The sequence below is a fragment of the Chaetura pelagica genome, unplaced genomic scaffold, assembly GCF_000747805.2.
Source record: "Chaetura pelagica isolate M959 unplaced genomic scaffold, ChaPel_1.0 scaffold300, whole genome shotgun sequence".
In the NCBI taxonomy this organism is placed as follows: Eukaryota; Metazoa; Chordata; class Aves; order Apodiformes; family Apodidae; genus Chaetura; species Chaetura pelagica.
The window spans coordinates 2,137,289-2,157,860 of record NW_009951945.1 but is presented as its reverse complement, the minus strand read 5'-3'; the positions used below and the strand labels follow the sequence as shown (position 1 = coordinate 2,157,860).

General features: G+C 43.9%; 1 protein-coding gene across 1 annotated transcript in view; it reads left to right on the top strand.

Moving 5' to 3' along the window:
- FN1 (fibronectin 1) overlaps window positions 1-20,572 on the top strand; it is a 55,544-nt gene that overhangs the window by 15,606 nt on the left and 19,366 nt on the right. The window contains exons 12-25 of the mRNA XM_009996984.1: window positions 660-803; window positions 2,679-2,800; window positions 3,999-4,176; window positions 4,866-5,042; window positions 6,586-6,714; window positions 6,831-6,920; window positions 7,446-7,640; window positions 9,034-9,306; window positions 13,667-13,930; window positions 15,494-15,588; window positions 15,913-16,081; window positions 16,362-16,448; window positions 17,176-17,367; window positions 19,883-20,155. Coding sequence (XP_009995286.1) covers window positions 660-803; window positions 2,679-2,800; window positions 3,999-4,176; window positions 4,866-5,042; window positions 6,586-6,714; window positions 6,831-6,920; window positions 7,446-7,640; window positions 9,034-9,306; window positions 13,667-13,930; window positions 15,494-15,588; window positions 15,913-16,081; window positions 16,362-16,448; window positions 17,176-17,367; window positions 19,883-20,155 — 2,388 coding nt within the window. The remainder of the gene's footprint in view (window positions 1-659; window positions 804-2,678; window positions 2,801-3,998; window positions 4,177-4,865; window positions 5,043-6,585; window positions 6,715-6,830; window positions 6,921-7,445; window positions 7,641-9,033; window positions 9,307-13,666; window positions 13,931-15,493; window positions 15,589-15,912; window positions 16,082-16,361; window positions 16,449-17,175; window positions 17,368-19,882; window positions 20,156-20,572) is intronic.

Genomic DNA, 20,572 nt, shown 5'->3' with positions numbered 1-20,572 from the left:
GAATGATGCTAGTTCTTACTGAAAATTTCCATTGAACAAGAAACACAGGCAGGGTCAGACTAGAAAGCACACTGAAGCACTGGTGCTCTATTGTATTTACACTAGCTAAGCTGATTTCAGGATTTGATCCGTCCTCCTTTGGTTTATACAACTGTAAGTCTGGAAAGACTCTGCTGAAAAGTAATGGGTCACTTTGGACTTACCAAGCATAAGTGAATTCTGCTGAAGCCAGTGGGAATTTTGCCATTGATTTCCTTGAGAGCAGCATGGTTTAGCTTTGGATGAGAGATTGAGTGGACTGGAGCAGAATTGGGCTCCACAATAGGTTGTTCAAAATAAATCCTTTCTTGAAGGAACACCCCATTGGGAACCTTGCCAGGTGGACAGCCTGTGCTTAACAGAATCTTGAGGAAAGCATCACAGCTGAAGTAGCCCCCTGGTATCTAACTTAATGCCTGCAGTGATGTATCAAGACCCTTGATTCCAGATCCAATCTCTGTTGCCATTTTCTCTTTATGCTACTGTATTTGCTGATAAATGTTGGTGTTACATTTCTGTGTGTACAAGTCCCTTGTGACTTCCTGCTCTGTGTTGGGCACAGGTTTTTCACTGTAGCTTCAGCCAGGTGCAGCAGTTCACTGTCTCTCTTGTCCCTGCAGACCAGTGCCAGGATTCAGAAACCCGTACTTTTTACCAGATCGGAGATTCCTGGGAAAAGTATGTCCATGGCGTCAGATACCAGTGCTACTGCTATGGTCGTGGTATTGGAGAGTGGCACTGCCAGCCTCTGCAGACCTATCCTGGTAAGGAACCCAATAAATAACTAAATCACCTGCTGAGTAAGACATGAGGAAGGCAGTCTTTCCACCTCTCACCTGTTCCGGTGTCTGTACATTATTCCTTCTGGTTTCCTTTTGAAACGGACCCATATCCCCCTCTCCCTTGGCAGTATCATGAGGGGGGCAGGCTGTTAACAGCTGTTCCTGAGGCCAGGGTGAGGTTAGAGAATGACTGTCAGTTTACACAACAACTTGGCTGTTTAGTGATATCACACCTGCAACCTTCAGTTTCTTATATTTAAAACTCTCATGTCTGTAGTCTTTCCTTTTCCACTCACTACAGAAGCAAAATCCAACTATGGAATGAAGCGTTTTCCCTGATCAGTGCCCCAAAGAAATTAAATATTTGAACTTCCATTTGCTCAGTCAGTTCCAGGAACTCTCTAGAGGTACAGGCAATGTCTGTTTGTTGGTCTGTTTCAGTTCTCTGAACAGAACATGATAAAGGGAATTACTCTACTTCCCCGTGTAAGGTTGCAACTACCACTGTCTTAATTTGAATAAGCTGAAATATTAGGACTGTGGTATGGCTTCCCTGTTGGGAGAAGGAGACTGTTCCCAATTAATTGGTTCTCTAACCCATCTCTGAGCATAAATGTGGAGGAACTGCATAAAGCTTGGATATAGTAACTTCAATGCTGAGTTGTTTTTCTGCTTTTATATAAAGATAGGTTAAGAAGCATCTGTAGCTTGAGAAGCACTTGGTAGCTGTAATTTATTTATCCCCTAAGTTCCCTGCAAGGCAAGAAAGGGAATGTGAGGCTCTTCTTTAGACAGGAGACTGACTGAAAATGTGTTAATAACCAAATATAATGTTTCTGAATGTAAATTTCGGGTTAGTTGGGATTTGACATTTTGTGCATGTTGTGCACAGGTTTGCTTGCCTGGAAGTCCCATTATATGGAGCAGGTATATATGTTAGAGAGTTGTCCAAATAGATCGTAATTAGAAATCTTGGGAGTGGAGGAAAGGTGAAGGTGATTAATGACTAAAACAAGACACTTCCCTGCAGATTCCAGGCTGATCTTTGCAGGGATTTTCTGAGAACTAACATGAGGACAGTGCTGCTGAGTGTTCACTGAAATCTCCCTCTCCCCAGCAAGGCTGGAAGAGACTGAAAAGAGAACTATCATAAAACCTTCTCCATTAGAGAGTTTTGTGAGAAGACAGGCCAGAGCCTGATCAACCTGAATGCAGTCAGTAGTCTTAAGCATTAGAGCATTCCTGAGCTTGTATTTTCATGAGTTTGTGGGCCTGATTTTTATCTAAAACTTCCACCAACTCTCCTGGAGTTGTTTATGTGCAGAAGACGTGCTGCAGCACCTGTGGGGTGCTCCACAGAGTTATGAAAATTTAGTGTTTCAAATCATCTGATGAAGAAATTTAGGAAAACAGTGCAAGTCTACTGGTTCTTTGCAGAGTTTGTTCCATGTCAGATCAGGAATTTACCCTCACCATGCCACAAGGTTGGACCTGCATTCAGCAGACATTTCTCATCTGTTTCCCTGCTCCCATTGCAGAAGATAATATTTGTTGAATGCAGTTGCTGAGAAGCTCCCTCTTTGAACAATATGACTTTGCAGACTTTTACTCTGCTAGCCCACTATGGTTTCCTATTTTATTGACAACTCACAGGAAATTAACCCAAACAGCACATGTTAACTTCTCCACAGAACTGATTTGAATTCACCATTTTTCAAAGTAGTGATGGAGCGTTAAGGGTAGAATGAAAACACATCTGATTTCCCACGCAACTCTCTTGCTTTTTGATCACTTCCACAACGAAGGCAGAAGGAAAACATCCCCAGTATGTTAAAAATGGCAATTCTTATTTTTCAGGGTCAGCTGGGCCTGTTCAGGTGATCATCACAGAGAGTACCAATCAGCCAAACTCGCACCCCATCCAGTGGAACGCTCCGGAACGATCTCACATTACCAAGTACATCTTGCGCTGGAGACCGGTGAGTGCCACCTTCATCATCATCATTCATTCATCAGGAAGACTTTATTTGGCTTCTGCTCGTGTCTGAAAGAAGTGGCTGACACAATTTCAGCAAACTTTACTTGCTAATTCTGTGTCCTTGTCCTGTTGAGGTCAACAGTTATCCTGAAGGTGAAAGACAACCAGTGATGTATAAACACTTGGCGTTTTCTCACCCAAACTTTACTAGTCATTGTGTTCATGAAGTATCATATTAACAAAAGTACTAGCACAGTTTATATCCTTTATATCCTCACATCAAGTAATGTAAATCCTGTGGAAGCTGGTTCATTATAAGAAAGATTGGTTTAGTACTGTGTTTGTATCCAGAGACAACTGGGATGGATTTTATCCTATTAATGAGGAGGTAAAAATTAGTAGGAGATGAAAATATAAACAGCTAGCATAGGATTAAACAGTCATCTCCCATCTTCTGTAAAGTCTTAACCAAAGGTGGTTAACCACTGCTTGATTTCTTCTTATGAGGCATTATTTGTTCTAACCAATGTAGGTGAGTTCTGGTACAATTCCCCTGAGTACAGCTTCATGAAAGACCACTTAATGAATAAGAACATTAGTGCCTCGATGCTGCCTGTTATTAAGAGAACTATAAAGGCCCTTACCCAAAGCCATTAAAGGCACTCAGGTCTTTTTACTAACTTCAGTGTATCTTGGATCAAGGCCTGAATGAAATTAACTTTAAAGCACTTGAGTACAATCCTCAGAGGATGGAACATTAGTTTAGAGATCCCTATAGAGTTCAAAGGCAGACCAGAAGGGAAGAACTTTTTTGTATATTGTTTTCAGATGTGTATTTTTGTATATTGTTTTCAGCCTTCAAATATGCATTTTCCAGCTGTTCCTTCATGACTCACTGGATTTTTGGTAAAACATTGAGTTCAGTGTATATCTATTCCAAATAATGCTTCTTTTATAGGAGAAAAGTTCAAAAGCTAGATTGTTTTGCAGTTTATCCCAGTAAATTTATCACCCAAAATGTCATTAGTCCTGCTTCCTGACCTAACTTTCCCATCTCCTTTGACTTGACTCTGAGCACTAGCCATTTAAGTCACACCTCTGGTTGAACATCACTGTGCTTGGTAACCATGCAGGTCACTGGTTACCTCTGCTTGAAGGCTGGGGAGTCTCTCACTATTGGGGTGTCCTTGTTCTTGCAGAAAAACTCTGGCAGGCAGTGGAAGGAAGCCACGGTGCCTGGCTACCAGAACTCCTACACCATCTCAGGCCTGAAGCCTGGTGTGATCTATGAGGGGCAGCTCATCAGTGTTCAGCGCTACGGCCACAAGGAGGTCACCCGCTTCGACTTCACCACAACCAGCACCACAGCAGTGACAAGTGAGTTGAAGAGTGGGGCCTCCAGGGGAACCTTGTTTCTTTCACCTAAGTCTGTTTTCATGGTTAGTAGGTCAAGAGGGGTTCTCCTTCCCCTCTGTTCTGCCCTGGTGAGGCCACATCTGGAATGTTGTGTCCAGTTCTGGGCCCCTCAGTTCCAGAAGGACAGGGAACTGCTGGGAAGAGCACAGGACAGAGCCACAGAGATGCTGGAGGGAATGGAACATCTCCCTGCTGAGGAAAGGCTGAGGGAGCTGGGTCTGTTGGGCTTGGAGAAGAGGAGACTGAGGGGCCACCTCATCCATGGGCACAGATCTGTTCAGGGCAGTGTCAGGAGGACAGAGCCAGGCTTTGTGCAGTGATGTCCAGTGACAGGACAAGGGGCAATGGGTGCAAACTGGAGCCCAGGAGGTTCCATGTGAATCTCAGGAAGAACTTGTTTGCTGTGAGAGTGCCAGAGCCCTGGGCCAGGCTGCCCAGAGAGGCTGTGGAGTCTCCTTCTCTGGAGACATTCCAACCCCCCTGGGCACGTTCCTGTGTGATGTGCTCTGGGTGACCCTGCTCTTGCAGGGGGGTTGGACTGGATGATCTTTCCAGGTCCCTTCCAACCCCTGGGATTCTGTGATTCGTGTATCCCCATTAACACAAAAGTAGTGGTGGTTAATTGAACTGCTCTTTCTTCTCTCTTGCAGGCAACACTGTTTCAGGAGAGACAACTCTTCTTCCTCCTGTGGTTGCTACCTCAGAGTCAGTCACTGAAATCACATCCAACAGCTTTGTTGTCTCCTGGGTTTCTGCTTCTGACACAGTTTCTGGGTTCCGTGTTGAGTATGAGCTCAGCGAGGAGGGTGATGAGCCACAGTATCTTGGTGAGACAGTATTTGAACCTTCTAGACCCAAAGCATTGCTGTTTTCTGTGACAATCAATGTAGTTAGTTTTAATAGTGAGGATCTTCCTGTCTTTCACTGTGACTCCATTAGGACATGAGAGTGGCAAGACTAGCTCAGGTTAAAAGCTCACTTAGTTCATTGTCCTTTAAGTTTCCATGGCCATAAGTTGATGTCCAAGGAAGAGTATGAGAACAAGGCAAGTATATAGCAATACTCCGTCAGAATATTGTCCTAGGATCCTGCAGAGGAAAACTTCCTGAGTACAGAGGTAGTGGTAGATGGTAGATGTATTCTTTTCAGCTCCATTAATTTGTCCAGTCTTTTTTTGCTTTTGAAGTCATGTACATTTACTGGCTTCCACAGCACCTTGAAGCAAGTAGCAGTACAGATGAGAACTAAATCTATTTTTTGAACCTGCTGCCTGGCTAATTTCTTTTGCTATACCTTTGTTCTTCCATCAGAATGGACAGAGAGAAATCTTTCCCAAATGGCCTCTCTTGGCTACTTGTCATCTCATGGGTGTCTGTTCCAGGCTGCTCTGTCAGTTGTTTTGTTTGGATCAGATCTGGACTTGGACCTAGGAAATTGAATCTACATTTCCAACATCTACTGTAGAGACCATGTCACCACACATAATTTAATCCTAACTTCTTTTTCCTAATTTCCTGCCTTCAAAATGGTAACAGCAATATCTCACAAGGATTTGAGGTTAGAATAGCTATTCAGACATGAGTGCAGCAAAAGAACAACGTGAGAAAAAGAGCAGTAATCCTCTTAACTGGCAATTCTCCCTGGACTGTAACCCCCTCACAGGCCTGGACTCATGAGCATAAGTGACTTGTGGACCTGCCAGCACTGTCAGCACCTTTCTTGTCTGCACACTGGCTGCCCAGACAGCTGAACTGTGTTATGCAGCAGCTCCTGAGCTCATCTGTCTATGGACAGAGGTTTATGGGCAAATTACAAAGCATCTCCCAATTTCCCTTAAGATGCTTGGCTTCAGTCTGGCCAGTAAGGAGCTGCTTCATGGGGAGTTTCCTACATCCACCATGTAGGTGGACATCTGGGGGAAGGGATGGGGGTAGAGAAGTTTATCAGCCCTCATGATGTCTTTCTTCTCCACTCATGAGTCAGTTGTTCCACATAAGCTGTTAATGTGAATTTTTTTCCAAATATTTCTGTATTGAAAACAGTCAGGGTATGACACTGAGTGCTCAGCTAGCTGAGATGGCTAGATGGCAGCACTCTGCAGGGGGCTGCTACTCAAGTTGCCCTGCCCTGTCATGCATCAAGCCTCTCTGTCCCAGGTGTTGCCTGCTTGCTGAGTGTAGAGACCTGTCCCAGCTCTCCACACAACCTTTCTGAAGTGGAGTAAAAACACAGTGCAGAAAATTGCTGGTTCATTGCAGGAGGGCTGTGATTGAGACCAGATTAGAACAGAGTTCTCACAGATTTCTTTTGGAGAGAAAGCAAGAAGGTAGAATTGCTAAGGCAATTTTTTTCCTTTCCTGTTTTCCTTAGATCTTCCAAGCACAGCCACTTCTGTCAACATCCCTGACTTGCTTCCTGGTCGCAAGTATATTGTTAATGTCTACCAGATCTCTGAAGAAGGAGAGCAAAATCTGATCTTGTCTACTTCACAGACTACAGGTATGGTTGGGTGTTTGTAGCTGCACTTTGAAATACGTTTTTATTGTTTGCTCAGAAAATGTTGTTACCTCTTATCCTCATACTTGCTGTCCTCCTCTGTTTATTCCCTTAAACAGCTCCTGATGCACCTCCTGATCACACTGTGGAAAGTGTAGATGACACATCAATTGTCATCAGCTGGAGCAGACCACAGGCTCCAATCACAGGTCTGTCTAGTTGGAGTGCACATGTTTTGTCCTACTGGTAGAATCTGCAGAAGAAATAGAGAAGGAAAAAATATAAAACTCTAGGGCATAATTCTGCCCAGTCTGAGATCAGGTGGAGAGCACATGGCCAATTCAGCATTTGCTTAGTTTCACTGTCTCAACCAAGCAATTCAGGAGACTGGATGCAAAACAATTTATTCTGGATTTCTGTTAAATAAAAATGATCCCTGACCTTCTCTTAGTATCCATCATCCAGTCCATTCCATAACAACAATGAGAACTGTGTAGATGTTAAACTCATATGTCAAAGATCAAAAATATTCTCACCCAGGTCAGATTATGCTTTGTGAGGACACACATGATGAGTGTGTGCTCTGCAGATGGGACAAGCCACAGGTCCTGCTGAAGTTCAGGACTATTTTTATGACACCTCGATAGGGTGACCAGTTTAAGTCTCATTTCTAGCATTCTTTGTGCTGGCTTATTGATCGTGGCTAAGAACTGTCTCTGTCACTCCTCCCTTAGGCTACAGAATCATCTACACACCTTCTGTGGAAGGCAGCAGCACAGAGCTCAACCTGCCTGACACTGCTACCTCTGTCACACTCAGTGACCTGATGCCTGGCGTTCAGTACAACATCAGCATCTACGCAGTGGAAGAAAATCAGGAGAGTACTCCTGTCTTCATCCAGCAGGAAACCACAGGTGTCCCACGTACAGGTAATGGGCAGCATGTTCTAGATACCATTTACTGAATTTTCTGTTAGTACACAGAGTCAAATGACAGTGCAGGCTTACAGTGCTTTGGCTAAATGAATCCCTAAATAGACTCAGTTCTGATTCTTGTCATCTTTGTTGTGTGTCTTTTAACTGTAAATGTCACTGGTATTGAAGTTCTACAGTGAAGTCATACTCACTTGTGATTTGACACAGGCAAGTCTCTACTCTGCATGTTGTAATCCCTGGGGATCAGACTGCAGGCAGGTCAAAAGGTTGCTCTTGCATTGTGCCTGTGGAAAAGAGAGACCAGAGTTCCCTAAGTTGTCTTAAGGGAATTCTGCTAAGAGATCTTCTTAAGAGCCTGGTAAATGTTTCCTCAGAACTTGTCCTGCAGATCTTTAAGGTTATGTACTGAGACACCACAACACAAATCCAAATAATTCACCTGACTTCTCCCTCTCCCTTCCAGTCCTAACCATTATTTTCCACTGCAGTCAGTGGGGATGGGAGATTGCTCAGCACTGACTGATGTACCAAAATAACACCATAAAATCTAAACTTGAGGTACCCACAATTTAAAAAGCTACTTGTTTCAGGGTTCTTTAAGTATCCAATTGGGCTGAATAGCCAAACCAAAAGAAAGGAGAGTGAAAGAATTGGGATGTGATGTGGTAGCAGTGGAATCTGATGGTCCTGCAAGTTGCAAGCACATGTTTGCAAGTGGGAGTTTACCAGGAATGAACTTGGCTGAATGATTTGATGGTTTGGCATCTGTAGCTTCCAAAAATGTGCATTGGTTAACCTTAGGGCAGCATCAGTCCTCATCTGAAGAAATCTGATTTGAACATAGGAATTCAAGAGTGCAGCACTGTCAACCAACACAGAGGGAACTGGATTTTGTCTTTGAGTACAGTAAGGCCAGATCAGCCCCTGCATTTTTTAATTATAAAAGATGGATCTTAAGTTAATTATAGACATTCAGAACATGCCGTGGCTTTTAAAAAACTTTCTTTTAATTTTAAAAGGAGGTTCCTGTTTCCAACCTCTGGAGTTGTTTTTTTTTTCCCCCCAAATTTTGGTACTGCATATATATATATTTATATATATACTTATATATTACATCTGGTCTTTCAGTTATCTTTCTGTGACACCAACATACCTTCTATGACTGAAGGCATAAAATACTTAAAGCTATGTATAGAATCATAGACGTTTTGAACTGCAGTCTGCTTGCATATTTTCTGGGGGTGTCTTTTAATTTGGTAAATATATTGGGGCTAACCATTGTTCAGTCAAAGTGAACTTTTGTTTTTTCTCTCATACCAAATGTGTAACTTCCCCTGCCAATTGCTGAGGACTCCCTCTTAACACTGCCCTGTCGCTTGGCTTTCAGATGAAGTTCCTTCACCAAAAGATCTGCAGTTTGTGGAGGTTTCTGATATCAAGATCACCATCATGTGGACCCCACCACAGAGCCCAGTGTCTGGCTATAGAGTGGAAGTGATCCCTGTCAATCGCCCTGGCCAACATGGCCAGAGACTGCCTGTCACCAGGAGCTCTTTTGTAGAAGTTATTGACCTCCTCCCAGGAACAACCTACCTCTTTAAGGTCTTTGCCTTGAGCCAAGGCAGGGAGAGCAAACCTTTGACTGGAGAACAAACCACCAGTAAGTGTCTTTCCTTCATGCTATTTTTTTTTTTACCCAACCTTTTGAAGTGCATGTTTCTCTTGTTGCTTAGAGAAATTTATAAATAGAGCACTTAAAGTGCAACAGTTAGAGCCCAGGAGGTATCCCATCACTAGGATGACAGGACTGGGAATTCATTCAGTCAAACAATGATCTCTTCAGCAGATTTATCCTCCTCCAGGGCTTTCCAATGGGAGTTTAAGCTCTCATGGCCCTTTAAAACAATTTTGTGTGGCTGGGATTCAACTTTTTTATTGCTGACTGAGAATTGATGAGCCCTGCAGTTCTTTTACAGTACAGATCACAGCCTGTGATATTTTTTTTTGAGGATACCTTAGGGCAGATTTCAGCATGACTTAAGAGCCTTGCTGAGATTGCTCTGGAAATCCCTATCTCCCTTCTGACAGCTGCATACCTGTTTGGCTCCAGTTTCTACAGTAGGAGTTCTGCATGCACATGTAAGGACAGGCCTTGTCATCAGAAGGACATTTCAGCTTTGCAGGTCAGGCAAAGCCTGGCTTTCCACAGGCTTTTCACCACCTCAGGAATTTCACTGCCATTCCAGTGAAACCTGGGGAACTGTTTTTCAGCAACCTCAATGGACTGTTGTCAAGAGCCACAGAGAGCATATACTTTTCTGGAAGGATCATGCAGGTTCTCTCAGAACCAGATTACAAATGATGTAGTAGCAGTGCAACATGTTACTGTTGTGAGACAGGATGACAAAATGGAAGTAAACAGTTTTTTAGGCATTGCTTTTGGCTTTGCAAAAGTGCAGAGACGAGAGGAGCAGTGACTGGGCAAGATGGAGGCTTTCAAATGGAAGAGGAGGAGTTCAGCATGGGTTTGGGTGGTTATCTCCATTTTTGATCCAAGAGAAGCAGATCAGACAGAACCTGGGATATGGTTCTTTGGACAGATCCTGTTTATTGGGCAAGGGTGGCTTGGTGTTTGTGGTGTTCTGGGATTGGGTCGCTTTATTCAAAGAACCAAAATTCAGCTGTGCACATCTGCTAACGTTCTGGTACTTTTCAGTAAATGAGAGCAACTTTTGAGAAACCCAGCCCAACTATTATAAAGATGAGAGGGAAGGAAAGGGAATGGGATAATCTGTGGATGTTGCCATGCTGTTTGAGTCATACTAGTTACATCCATAAAGTTAGGAGCCTCTCCCAGTTACCATTTCCCTTGGCTATGCAGGAGGAATGGGATCCATGTCTTGTGCTTAGACACAGGTATCTGATTTGAGTGTAACAGACATGGTGTGGACACTCTGCCTCCTCTTTCAAGTCAGGCTTTCAAAAGCAAGGATGTGACTTAGGAGTCTGAACTCCCTTTGGATGATTTAGAACAAGAAGGGCTCAGTCCCTAGTCAGATCTGTAAGTTTTTGGTGCTTGTTTTTGAGGCCCTTGGCTAGGTGTAGAGCCCCTCTGGAAGTCCACACACAGAGGTGTACATTGGAATGTAGATGTTTGATTCAGAAAGCACAGGGCTAGTCACAAATATCTGGAATAATTTTCCATAGGCTGTGATCATCCACTTATCTGCTTTGCCTACACCACATTTCCAAAAGTATCCACATAAATTGCATCCTGTAGTCGAAAGTCCTGGGAAACAGAAATTGCTTAGAGTTCCCAAGGAAAACCCTGCAGCAAAAGTCTCTCAGGTCAGGCAAAGCCTGGCTTTCCACAGGCTTTTCACCACCTCAGGAATTTCACTGCCATCCCAGTGAAACCTGGGGAACTGTTTTTCAGCAACCTCAATGGACTGTTGTCAAGAGCCACAGAGAGCATATACTTTTCTGGAAGGATCATGCAGGTTCTCTCAGAACCAGATTACAAATGATGTAGTAGCAGTGCAACATGTTACTGTTTTGAGGCAGGATGACAAAATGGAAGTAAACAGTTTTTTAGGCATTGCTTTTGGCTTTGCAAAAGTGCAGAGACGAGAGGAGCAGTGACTGGGCAAGATGGAGGCTTTCAAATGGAAGAGGAGGAGTTCAGCATGGGTTTGGGTGGTTATCTCCATTTTTGATCCAAGAGAAGCAGATCAGACAGAACCTGGGATATGGTTCTTTGGACAGATCCTGTTTATTGGGCAAGGGTGGCTTGGTGTTTGTGGTGTTCTGGGATTGGGTCGCTTTATTCAAAGAACCAAAATTCAGCTGTGCACATCTGCTAATGTTCTGGTACTTTTCAGTAAATGAGAGCAACTTTTGAGAAACCCAGCCCAACTATTATAAAGATGAGAGGGAAGGAAAGGGAATGGGATAATCTGTGGATGTTGCCATGCTGTTTGAGTCATACTAGTTACATCCATAAAGTTAGGAGCCTCTCCCAGTTACCATTTCCCTTGGCTATGCAGGAGGAATGGGATCCATGTCTTGTGCTTAGACACAGGTATCTGATTTGAGTGTAACAGACATGGTGTGGACACTCTGCCTCCTCTTTCAAGTCAGGCTTTCAAAAGCAAGGATGTGACTTAGGAGTCTGAACTCCCTTTGGATGATTTAGAACAAGAAGGGCTCAGTCCCTAGTCAGATCTGTAAGTTTTTGGTGCTTGTTTTTGAGGCCCTTGGCTAGGTGTAGAGCCCCTCTGGAAGTCCACACACAGAGGTGTACATTGGAATGTAGATGTTTGATTCAGAAAGCACAGGGCTAGTCACAAATATCTGGAATAATTTTCCATAGGCTGTGATCATCCACTTATCTGCTTCGCCTACACCACATTTCCAAAAGTATCCACATAAATTGCATCCTGTAATCGAAAGTCCTGGGAAACAGAAATTGCTTAGAGTTCCCAAGGAAAACCCTGCAGCAAAAGTCTCTTCCCACGGTGTAAATGTGATTCTCTTTTTGGCCTTCCTTTTAAAAAGCAGTCTACAAATAAACTCTTGAGCGTGTGTGGCTTTTTAATCTTCCCCTTTTTCCTTTAGTATGGGGAGAGGAAGTGATAAAAGCCTAATAGAGCTGGCAAATTACATTGTGCAGAAGAGCTGACTGTAGGCCACAAATTGGAGGAAGATACAATCAGTATCAGATGAGACAGCACAGATCTAAGTACCAAGAAGAGATGAAGCTGACTCTCAGCCCATGGGTTGAAGATGGGCCTAATGAGGGTCACACATCTTTTGTCTTTTAGAACTATCTCCCCCCCATCTTTGCAAGTGGTGGAAGAAGTCCTCTCTTCCTTTACCCTCCCTCCTCAAAAAGGGAGAAAACAATTGGGGAGAAAACAAAGACAAAAACTTCCTTGCACTGAATCACTGGGAGAATGAGGAAAACATTAATTGTTATCACAAAGATGTTATTTATTCAGGGGGAGAAAAAAAGCATTTGCAATCAAAAAAGAGGATGGATGGAACATCTGCTCACTGCCCTTGATTTCAATATATGACTTGGGCCTAGAAAAGGTGGGGAAACTTGCCCTGTAGACACTATAAACTCTTCACTGCAGCCAGCACTACCCCTCCTGCTATGGGGACAAATTGCTTAAGTGTCTTTCCCCCCTCTGAGCCTCATCTTGTCTCAGCCAAAGGTAGTGACATCCCCAGCAATCACTGGGCTCCACACTCGTGCTGCAGGAGCTGTGTTGCATCAGCCTCTTGGTTATGTAGTTTTCTGGGTTATCAGTTTCAGCAGCTTCCCAGGGGTAGTGATATAAAGGGGAGGAAGCCTGATAAGAGCTGTTGCATGAGCCCCATGGGAGAGATGAGCATGCTTAGAATTGTTGTGTAGTCAGTTCCACGGTGTGATTATTTTTAAGTAGATTGAGGGACTGGTTTTCTGCACTGACTGTCATTTTTTTTTACATTAAAATGACAAAGTGGGGGGTGTTCTGTTTTGAGAAGGGATTTTTTGAGTGAGTAGGCAGTAGGACTGGGCAGAGATTTAAAAGAATAAATCTTTTTCATGAAAAAGGGCTAAAGTTAGGTTTCCCTGCTGATGCTGACAAGTCTAAACTGAGCTGATTTTAAAAAAAAAAAATGCTCAGCATTCATGAGAAACTGCTGAAATTCCTGAGTGTAGTTGGGCTCATCTGTCTTGCCTCAGCCATCAGCCTGGCTTCCCCATGGGATGGGCACGGGTGACAGCAACCCAGACCAGCACAGCCCCAGTCCAGCATATTACCAGATGGTACTGAGGCCATGGGTAGAGTGTTTTCATTTCTATTTCCAGCTCTCTCATGGTCCCCACCTTCTCTCTTCCCTCCCTAAGTAAGAAATAGAGGCTCAACAACCTTGCTTGTACACCCGTGTTTTTTGCATGGCTTTGGAAGTAGGGATGCAGTGGAGCTTCAGCTGGAAAATGAATGCACATTATGCTTTTTGTCCCCCAGAGCTCGATGCCCCCACCAACCTGAGGTTCCTGGATGCCAACAACTCAGTGTTAGTGCTGTGGACACGGCCCCGGGCTGTGATCACCGGGTACCGCCTGACGGCGGGTCCCACAAGAGGAGGTCAGCCAAGGACCTACACTCTGGGACCTTCTGCCACCAAGTACGTCCTCAGGAACTTGCAGCCTGCCACTGAGTACACCGTGTACCTTGTGGCAGTTAAAGATGACTTGCAAAGTGCCAGAGCAACTGGAGTCTTCACCACTCGTAAGTATGAGAGGCACATATTCCTCTTCCCTGTCGGCCTGGCCTTGCTTCAGAACTTGTGTTCAAAGTGGCTATTGTGAGTTGGTTTACAGGAGAAGCCTTTTGAAGTAGCATTCCAGCAGAACTGCTTGGGAAGTATTCCTTGTTCTCCTTTCTGAACTGTCTGGCAGGGAAAAGAGAGTTGTTTGCATCAAAAAGCTTTTTTTGTAAAATGTATTTCAGCTTTTCTGGTGATTAAAAACAAAAGGGAAAACGTACTCCCTGTACCTCAGTTTTTGTTAAACTGAATGAAAAATGTAATTTTGCTTGATGTTTCCATTTGTTTGGCTTTTGCGTGACAAATCAAGGAAAGCAAACAGCTCTCTTGAAATGGGCAAGGAATAATTAATCTGACATTTGTATAAAACTGAAGGCAGTATTTTCTCAAGCCCAACCATACCATCCAAAGCAGCTCAACTGCAGTTACAGAAACTAACACAAACATGGCATTCTTTTATTTCATTTTATTTTTACATTTAGATCATTTGTGCTGCTGGCTTAAAAGAAATATTAAGCAAATTCTGGGAGGAAAGGCAGTTCTGTAAGAAACCACACATACTTTGAGAAAGAACAAATAGATACACTGTTTAAATACTGATGGAGCAGTCATATAAACTAACTAAACTCAAAGCCATCCAAGCCCAGAACCACATCCTCTTTTCAAAAGAGAATGTGGTTTCATTTAGAACAATGTGAAATTAAAATAAGGGTTCAGACTTTTAATCAGAGTAACACTGTTGATGTTGGCAAAGTGCCTTTTGCTGACATGCTTGTCTATAAATATTGCTCAGTTGGGATATTATTTGATATCCTAGAGGAATGTTGCCTTCAAATTCTGGCTTCTTTGAGTAAAACCAGACCAGTATAAGGCTATAGATTACCAATATAGAAAACCAGTGCTCTTCTTTAATAGCTGGGTCAGCTCAGATTAAACTCAGTGGAGTTATTTAGTCTGATTCTGGGGCACACAAAGGCTTTGGCTTCTGTCTGATGCTCCTGACAGCTCTCAGTGACACCACAGAGGTCTCAGATTGACTTTGAGCTCCCTTTTACTGTACTGACTTCAAAAGAGTTGAAAGAAGTTGATGAGGGATGAGATGTCCCCTTGCTGGGACCACTGGATGACAGAAAAGGGATGTAGTGTTCTGCTGGTTGAATAGCATATGGTGGGTGAAGGAAAAAAAGCTGGGTTTTAAGGAACACTTTGGGTATCATGCCAAAAACAATATTCCCCAAATTATTGGGGTTGGATGCATGGAGAACTTACAAGGTACTTAGTATTTTAATTTTCCCGAGAAACAGCAAAAACACTGGCTTTGATTAGGTCACTTGCCTACTGTGTCTTTTAAGCCCAGCAGGAAGACAAAAGATCTGTCAGATCCCTCCCAAATCCCTGGATTTTAAAAAGTAATGTAGTTCAGCATCTTATTATGTACCTCTTGCTATGGGGACTGCTATGGGTCAGGTTTTCTGACTGGTGCCATCAGAGCAGTTGGACTGCATCTCTCTGCATTCACTTCACAGATCAGCCTGCTGGGTCCGTTCCTCCTTTTAATACAGAAGTGACTGAGACTTCTATTGTCATCACCTGGACACCTGCCCCAAGAATTGGTTTCAAGGTAGGAGAAACTGAAGTCCCATGTTTCTTTTTCCTCCTGCTTCATTGTGGATAAAGAGGAGGACAGGTTAGAGCTGGTTTCTGTGGACCGCAGTGAAAATAGCAGCACAAAGGGAAGAGGTGCAGAAGGTGTCCTGCTAGGTCACAGAGGTCAGTGCAAGCATGTCCTCTGGGCTTCAGGTAATGTTTATTAAAGGAACATCTAAATACAAGTTACAGGATTATAAATTGGCATGAAACATGATGCTCATGTCAGATGGTGGGTCTGGATGCTGATCGTTCCTGGGATGGGGATTGTGAAACAAACTGTGCTGCTTCTCTGCAGCTGGGTGTGCGCCCAAGCCAAGGTGGAGAGGCTCCTCGTGAGGTCATCTCTGATTCTGGCAGCATTGTGGTGTCTGGCCTGACCCCTGGAGTGGAGTACACCTACAGCCTCACAGTCCTGATGGACGGCCAGGAGAGAGAGGCTCCCATCATCAGGAGAGTGACGACACGTACGACACGTTTGCTTTTCTGCTGTTACTCCTTCTGCCACTCCCTGTGCTCCCCAGATCCATGTCTGTCTTCTGGGAGTCAGTTCTAGTCTTTTCCTTCTGTCATGTTCTGGAAGGTGGTTTTCTTTTTGGTGTGTAGGTGACAGCAGCACTAGCTCCTGCAGTGCGGGGTCACAATTGCGGGAGAATTCTGCAGCCAGTTCTGAAGGCTGAGGATATCATGTGGGATGCTGAAGGAGCTCCCATGATTCTCATGCTTCTCTTTGTCTGCACCTTGCAGCATTGTCTCCACCAACCAACCTACGCCTGGAGCCCAATCCTGATACTGGGATCCTCATAGTCACTTGGGATAGAAGCACAACTCCAGGTAACTATGTGAACTTGCACTAAACTTGAGAACCTCCTGCTATATCAGAATGCTGCTGTCTGTTTGGTGGTGCCTTGCAGTTTGTTGAGGAGGCTTTGCTAGGAAGCTTGCTGTTGAGTCATTTTAAAGAAAAATGTACATATCTGTAGGTACATTCAAGGATATTATTCACGCTTAAGTGTAGGCTTCCATAGGACTCTTAATGATTTATATTCCATGTAAAATGCTCTTCTGGGGTAAGAATGTGTTTCAAAAATTCAGATAGTTGAGATATTTGAAGGATTCCTTCAAATATCTCCAGCATCTTAAAAAAAGTCCAAGGGAAGGGAAGCAGTGCAGACCAGGAAGATTTCTTGCAGTGAAGAATGATTTCATGCCATTGAGAGTAAGCATGGAAGTTCTGGAAGTGTGAGAGATGAACTCCTCACCAGCAATAACTGATGAGAGCGATACCACTGACCTCTGCAAAACACAGATTGAAAGCTTTTAAAAACTCCACTCTCAGTCTGTAGGTGAATCTTCTCTTGATGTGTCATGAGGCTTTCAGTTTGGTAAGGTGACAAAGGGAGATGAAACTGCTGTGGGAGGGGCATGGGAAGCCTCTTGCCTGCTGGGCTCAGGGTGGCAACATCACTTGTAAAATGGGATGTGTTTTCAGTTGTTGACCTGAGTCCTGATGGAAATCAGTACTGCATGAGGTGACTGCATACTGGTGTCTGTGTTTCAGGCATCAGCGGGTACCGAGTGACCACTGCTCCTACCAACGGGCAGCAGGGCTCCACCTTGGAGGAAGTAGTAGGTGCAGATCAGACCACTTGCACCTTTGAAAACCTCAACCCTGGAGTGGAGTATAATGTCAGCGTTTACACAGTTAAGGACGACCAGGAGAGCATCCCCATCTCTGAAACCATCACACAAGGTAATGGCAGGGTGAGCAGCAGTTCTAGCTCCTGAAAGTCAAATTGCTGAGCTCCAGAGTTCTGTGCTGCACAACTCCTGTTAGTCAGCAGAGGGCTTAGACTAAGAAGCAGAACAGCCATGTGCCAGCATGGGACAGAGCAGTTTTTTTTACCCGTGTATGGGCAACCTACCCTGTCAACAGGGTGGTGGTAAAGAGATGGATCTGTTGTAGTAGTACACTGAGCTGAAGAGCAGTAGAGATTTAACTTGGCTCTGCAGTGCCCTGACACCTGCAGCACAGCTCCTGGGACTGGGAGGTAGGTGAAGAGAGGTGTGAGTGGGAAGCCAGCACAGGAGAAATTCTGGCAGCAATAGTAGCACTAGATCACTTCAGCACAATGGAAATGAAAGCCAGGATTGAGAGGTCCATCACTTTAGCACTTCTGGGACACAAAGTGGTGTTTGCCATCTCACATTACAGGCTGAGATGAGTGCAGAAACTGCCTTTGTATTCACAGTAGCAAAATTGATATGCATCTCCCCAAATGGTTTCATTTCACCTTCCTTTGTGAGGGCTTTGTGTGTTTGTGTTGTTTCTGCTCAGCCCTGAAATGATGCCAGCTACTGTGTTTGCCTGCTCTTATAACACTGCTTTAAAATTTCCATGCTTCACTGAAGTGCTGTGTGCTCCTTGGGGGTGAACTAATTCTGTGATACTGCATAATTAAAGCAGTAACAGCTTTAGCCCTTCACCATCTTCTGGTGGGGGAAAGCTAAGAACATATGTCTCTGGCTTTTAGCATTCTTTGAGGGTGATACAGTACGTGCATTCTGTGTGGATAAACAATGATTTTACAGAAAACTGGCATTTTTTGCATCTTCTACACTGCTTTAAAATTTCCATGCTTCACTGAAGTGCTGTGTGCTCCTTGGGGGTGAACTAATTCTGTGATACTGCATAATTAAAGCAGTAACAGCTTTAGCCCTTCACCATCTTCTGGTGGGGGAAAGCTAAGAACATATGTCTCTGGCTTTTAGCATTCTTTGAGGGTGATACAGTACGTGCATTCTGTGTGGATAAACAATGATTTACAGAAAACTGGCATTTTTTTGCATCTCTTCTGTAAAATAAGTCTTTTCCTAGAAAGATGTTAAAATAGAACATAACCACTATTATTAAAGCCAGTCTTTTGCAATATTACTGACCCATAATGTATTTTCAAGCTAACTTGTAATGATGCAAGAGAATGGATACAGAGTGTCCTGCATCTTTGACTCACCTACTGGTGTCTGATCCTGAAGGAGGAAGAGCATCCATGAGCTCCCAGTGATTTCAGGATCACCTTGCTAAAGCCACACAGCCAAATCTCATGGCACAGATCAATACCAGTCTATTGACTTGAGCAGCTGAGGGTTTGGCTGATTGGCAATTCAAGGTGCAGCTAACATTCCCCACCCCTTGCCCAATTCTTTTGGTCTTAACATAGAGGGAAATGACAAGTTTGCTATAGAAATAATATCCATAGGGAAAACAGTCACAGCTGTGCTTACAGAAAATGAGGCAACATCTAGAAGATCTGTATTCAGTGGCTCAATTCTGAGATTTTTGAATAATTTAGCCAACAAGTCAAGTCAGTCTTTGGGCACATGATGAATATGGGGACATTGTTTCTCTTCCAGAATACTTGCAATCCAAAGGTCACTTTTTAACCATTTGCCATCTTTCCAAGGAAGTGTTTTATTTCTCACTGTTCCCTATTGTCTGTTTTTAGCACATACATTGCAGCAGTTAGTGGTAAGTAGAATTTGAAGAATTCTGGGCCAGATCCTCAAGCTGTTACAGGGAGTTGAGACTTTTTTCCACTTCCAGTATGAATAACTTGGATAGTGGATGATCTGTCCTGAAGCTTTGAGATGGTTCTCACCAGCTGAGGGCTTAGGCTGATTCAGCCCCTTGAAACAGGTTGATATTTTTATGATCCCAATGATAAAAGTTAGACTTATCATTCAAACAAGACAAAAATTCTAGAGGATCAATCCACTAATAATTCAGAGGAATTGTTTTGTTGGTGCTTTAATAGACTTTGATCTCTTGTTTTCTACCTGCAAAAAAAAAAGAAAAAAAAAAAGGGGAGGGGTATGTTTTTTCTGTTTCTATTTTCATTAGAAAATTATGGGTCTTTATGGATCATCGTTGCTCGAAGTAAATTTGTTGCAAGTTAAGTGCCTCTCGTAGGTCTTTCTGAGACTTGTATATCTGAAGTGGAAGTGCTTTGTCTCATGGAACCAGGGGAGGCAGCTGGAGACTGCGTTGAAGGGTACCACAGAAAAAGGAAAACAAGCCAAAACAAAGAACAAACCACCCCCAAACTTGCTTTCCCCCCCTGAGCCCCAAGAGAAATTCTCCCTGTCACCGCAATTGCTTCTCGAGTTCTGTCAATGTTGATGGTGATGAAGACTGCTTTTTTCTCCCTTGTCTTTCTTTTGCCCTCTGTGTGTCTTTGCCTTTTCCCCTTTGCTCTTTAACTCATTAGAGGTGCCCCAGCTCACTGACCTAAGCTTTGTTGACATAACTGACTCGAGCATCGGCCTGAGGTGGACCCCGCTAAATGCCTCCACCATTATTGGCTACCGCATCACAGTAGTTGCAGCAGGAGAAAGTGTCCCTATTTTTGAAGATTTTGTGGACTCCTCAGTAGGATACTACACAGTCACAGGCCTGGAGCCGGGCATTGATTACGACATCAGTGTAATCACACTCATTAATGGCGGAGAGAGCGCCCCCACCACTCTGACACAGCAAACGGGTGAATTTCTGACCACTTCTGTGTTTCGGGATGTGGACGGTGTTTCATACTGTCACTGGCTGTCAGGGGGACAGGGCTTTGTCCAAAGAGGAACTGAGCTGCTCACTGGGGGGAAGCTGGACAGACCCAGCGCTCTTTTTTTTTTTCCTAGCTGGCAGCTGGTGATGGGCACACAGTTTTCTAATTGGAGGCATTTTAATATTGTGAATGGCTGCAGAGTTGCCAGGCTCACTCAACCTTCTGCTGTTCAGATTCAGTTGGAATCAAGGAGCCTGAAACACAAGCTGCATATATATTCACCAGGCTTTCAATGGTGATTTCCCCCAAAATCAGGGTGCCAAAGGGCTGGGCAGTTCAGCAGACACCGTCCAGCCTTGATAGCTCTCTGAGCTTCCCGGAGTTGATTTCAGGGGTGGC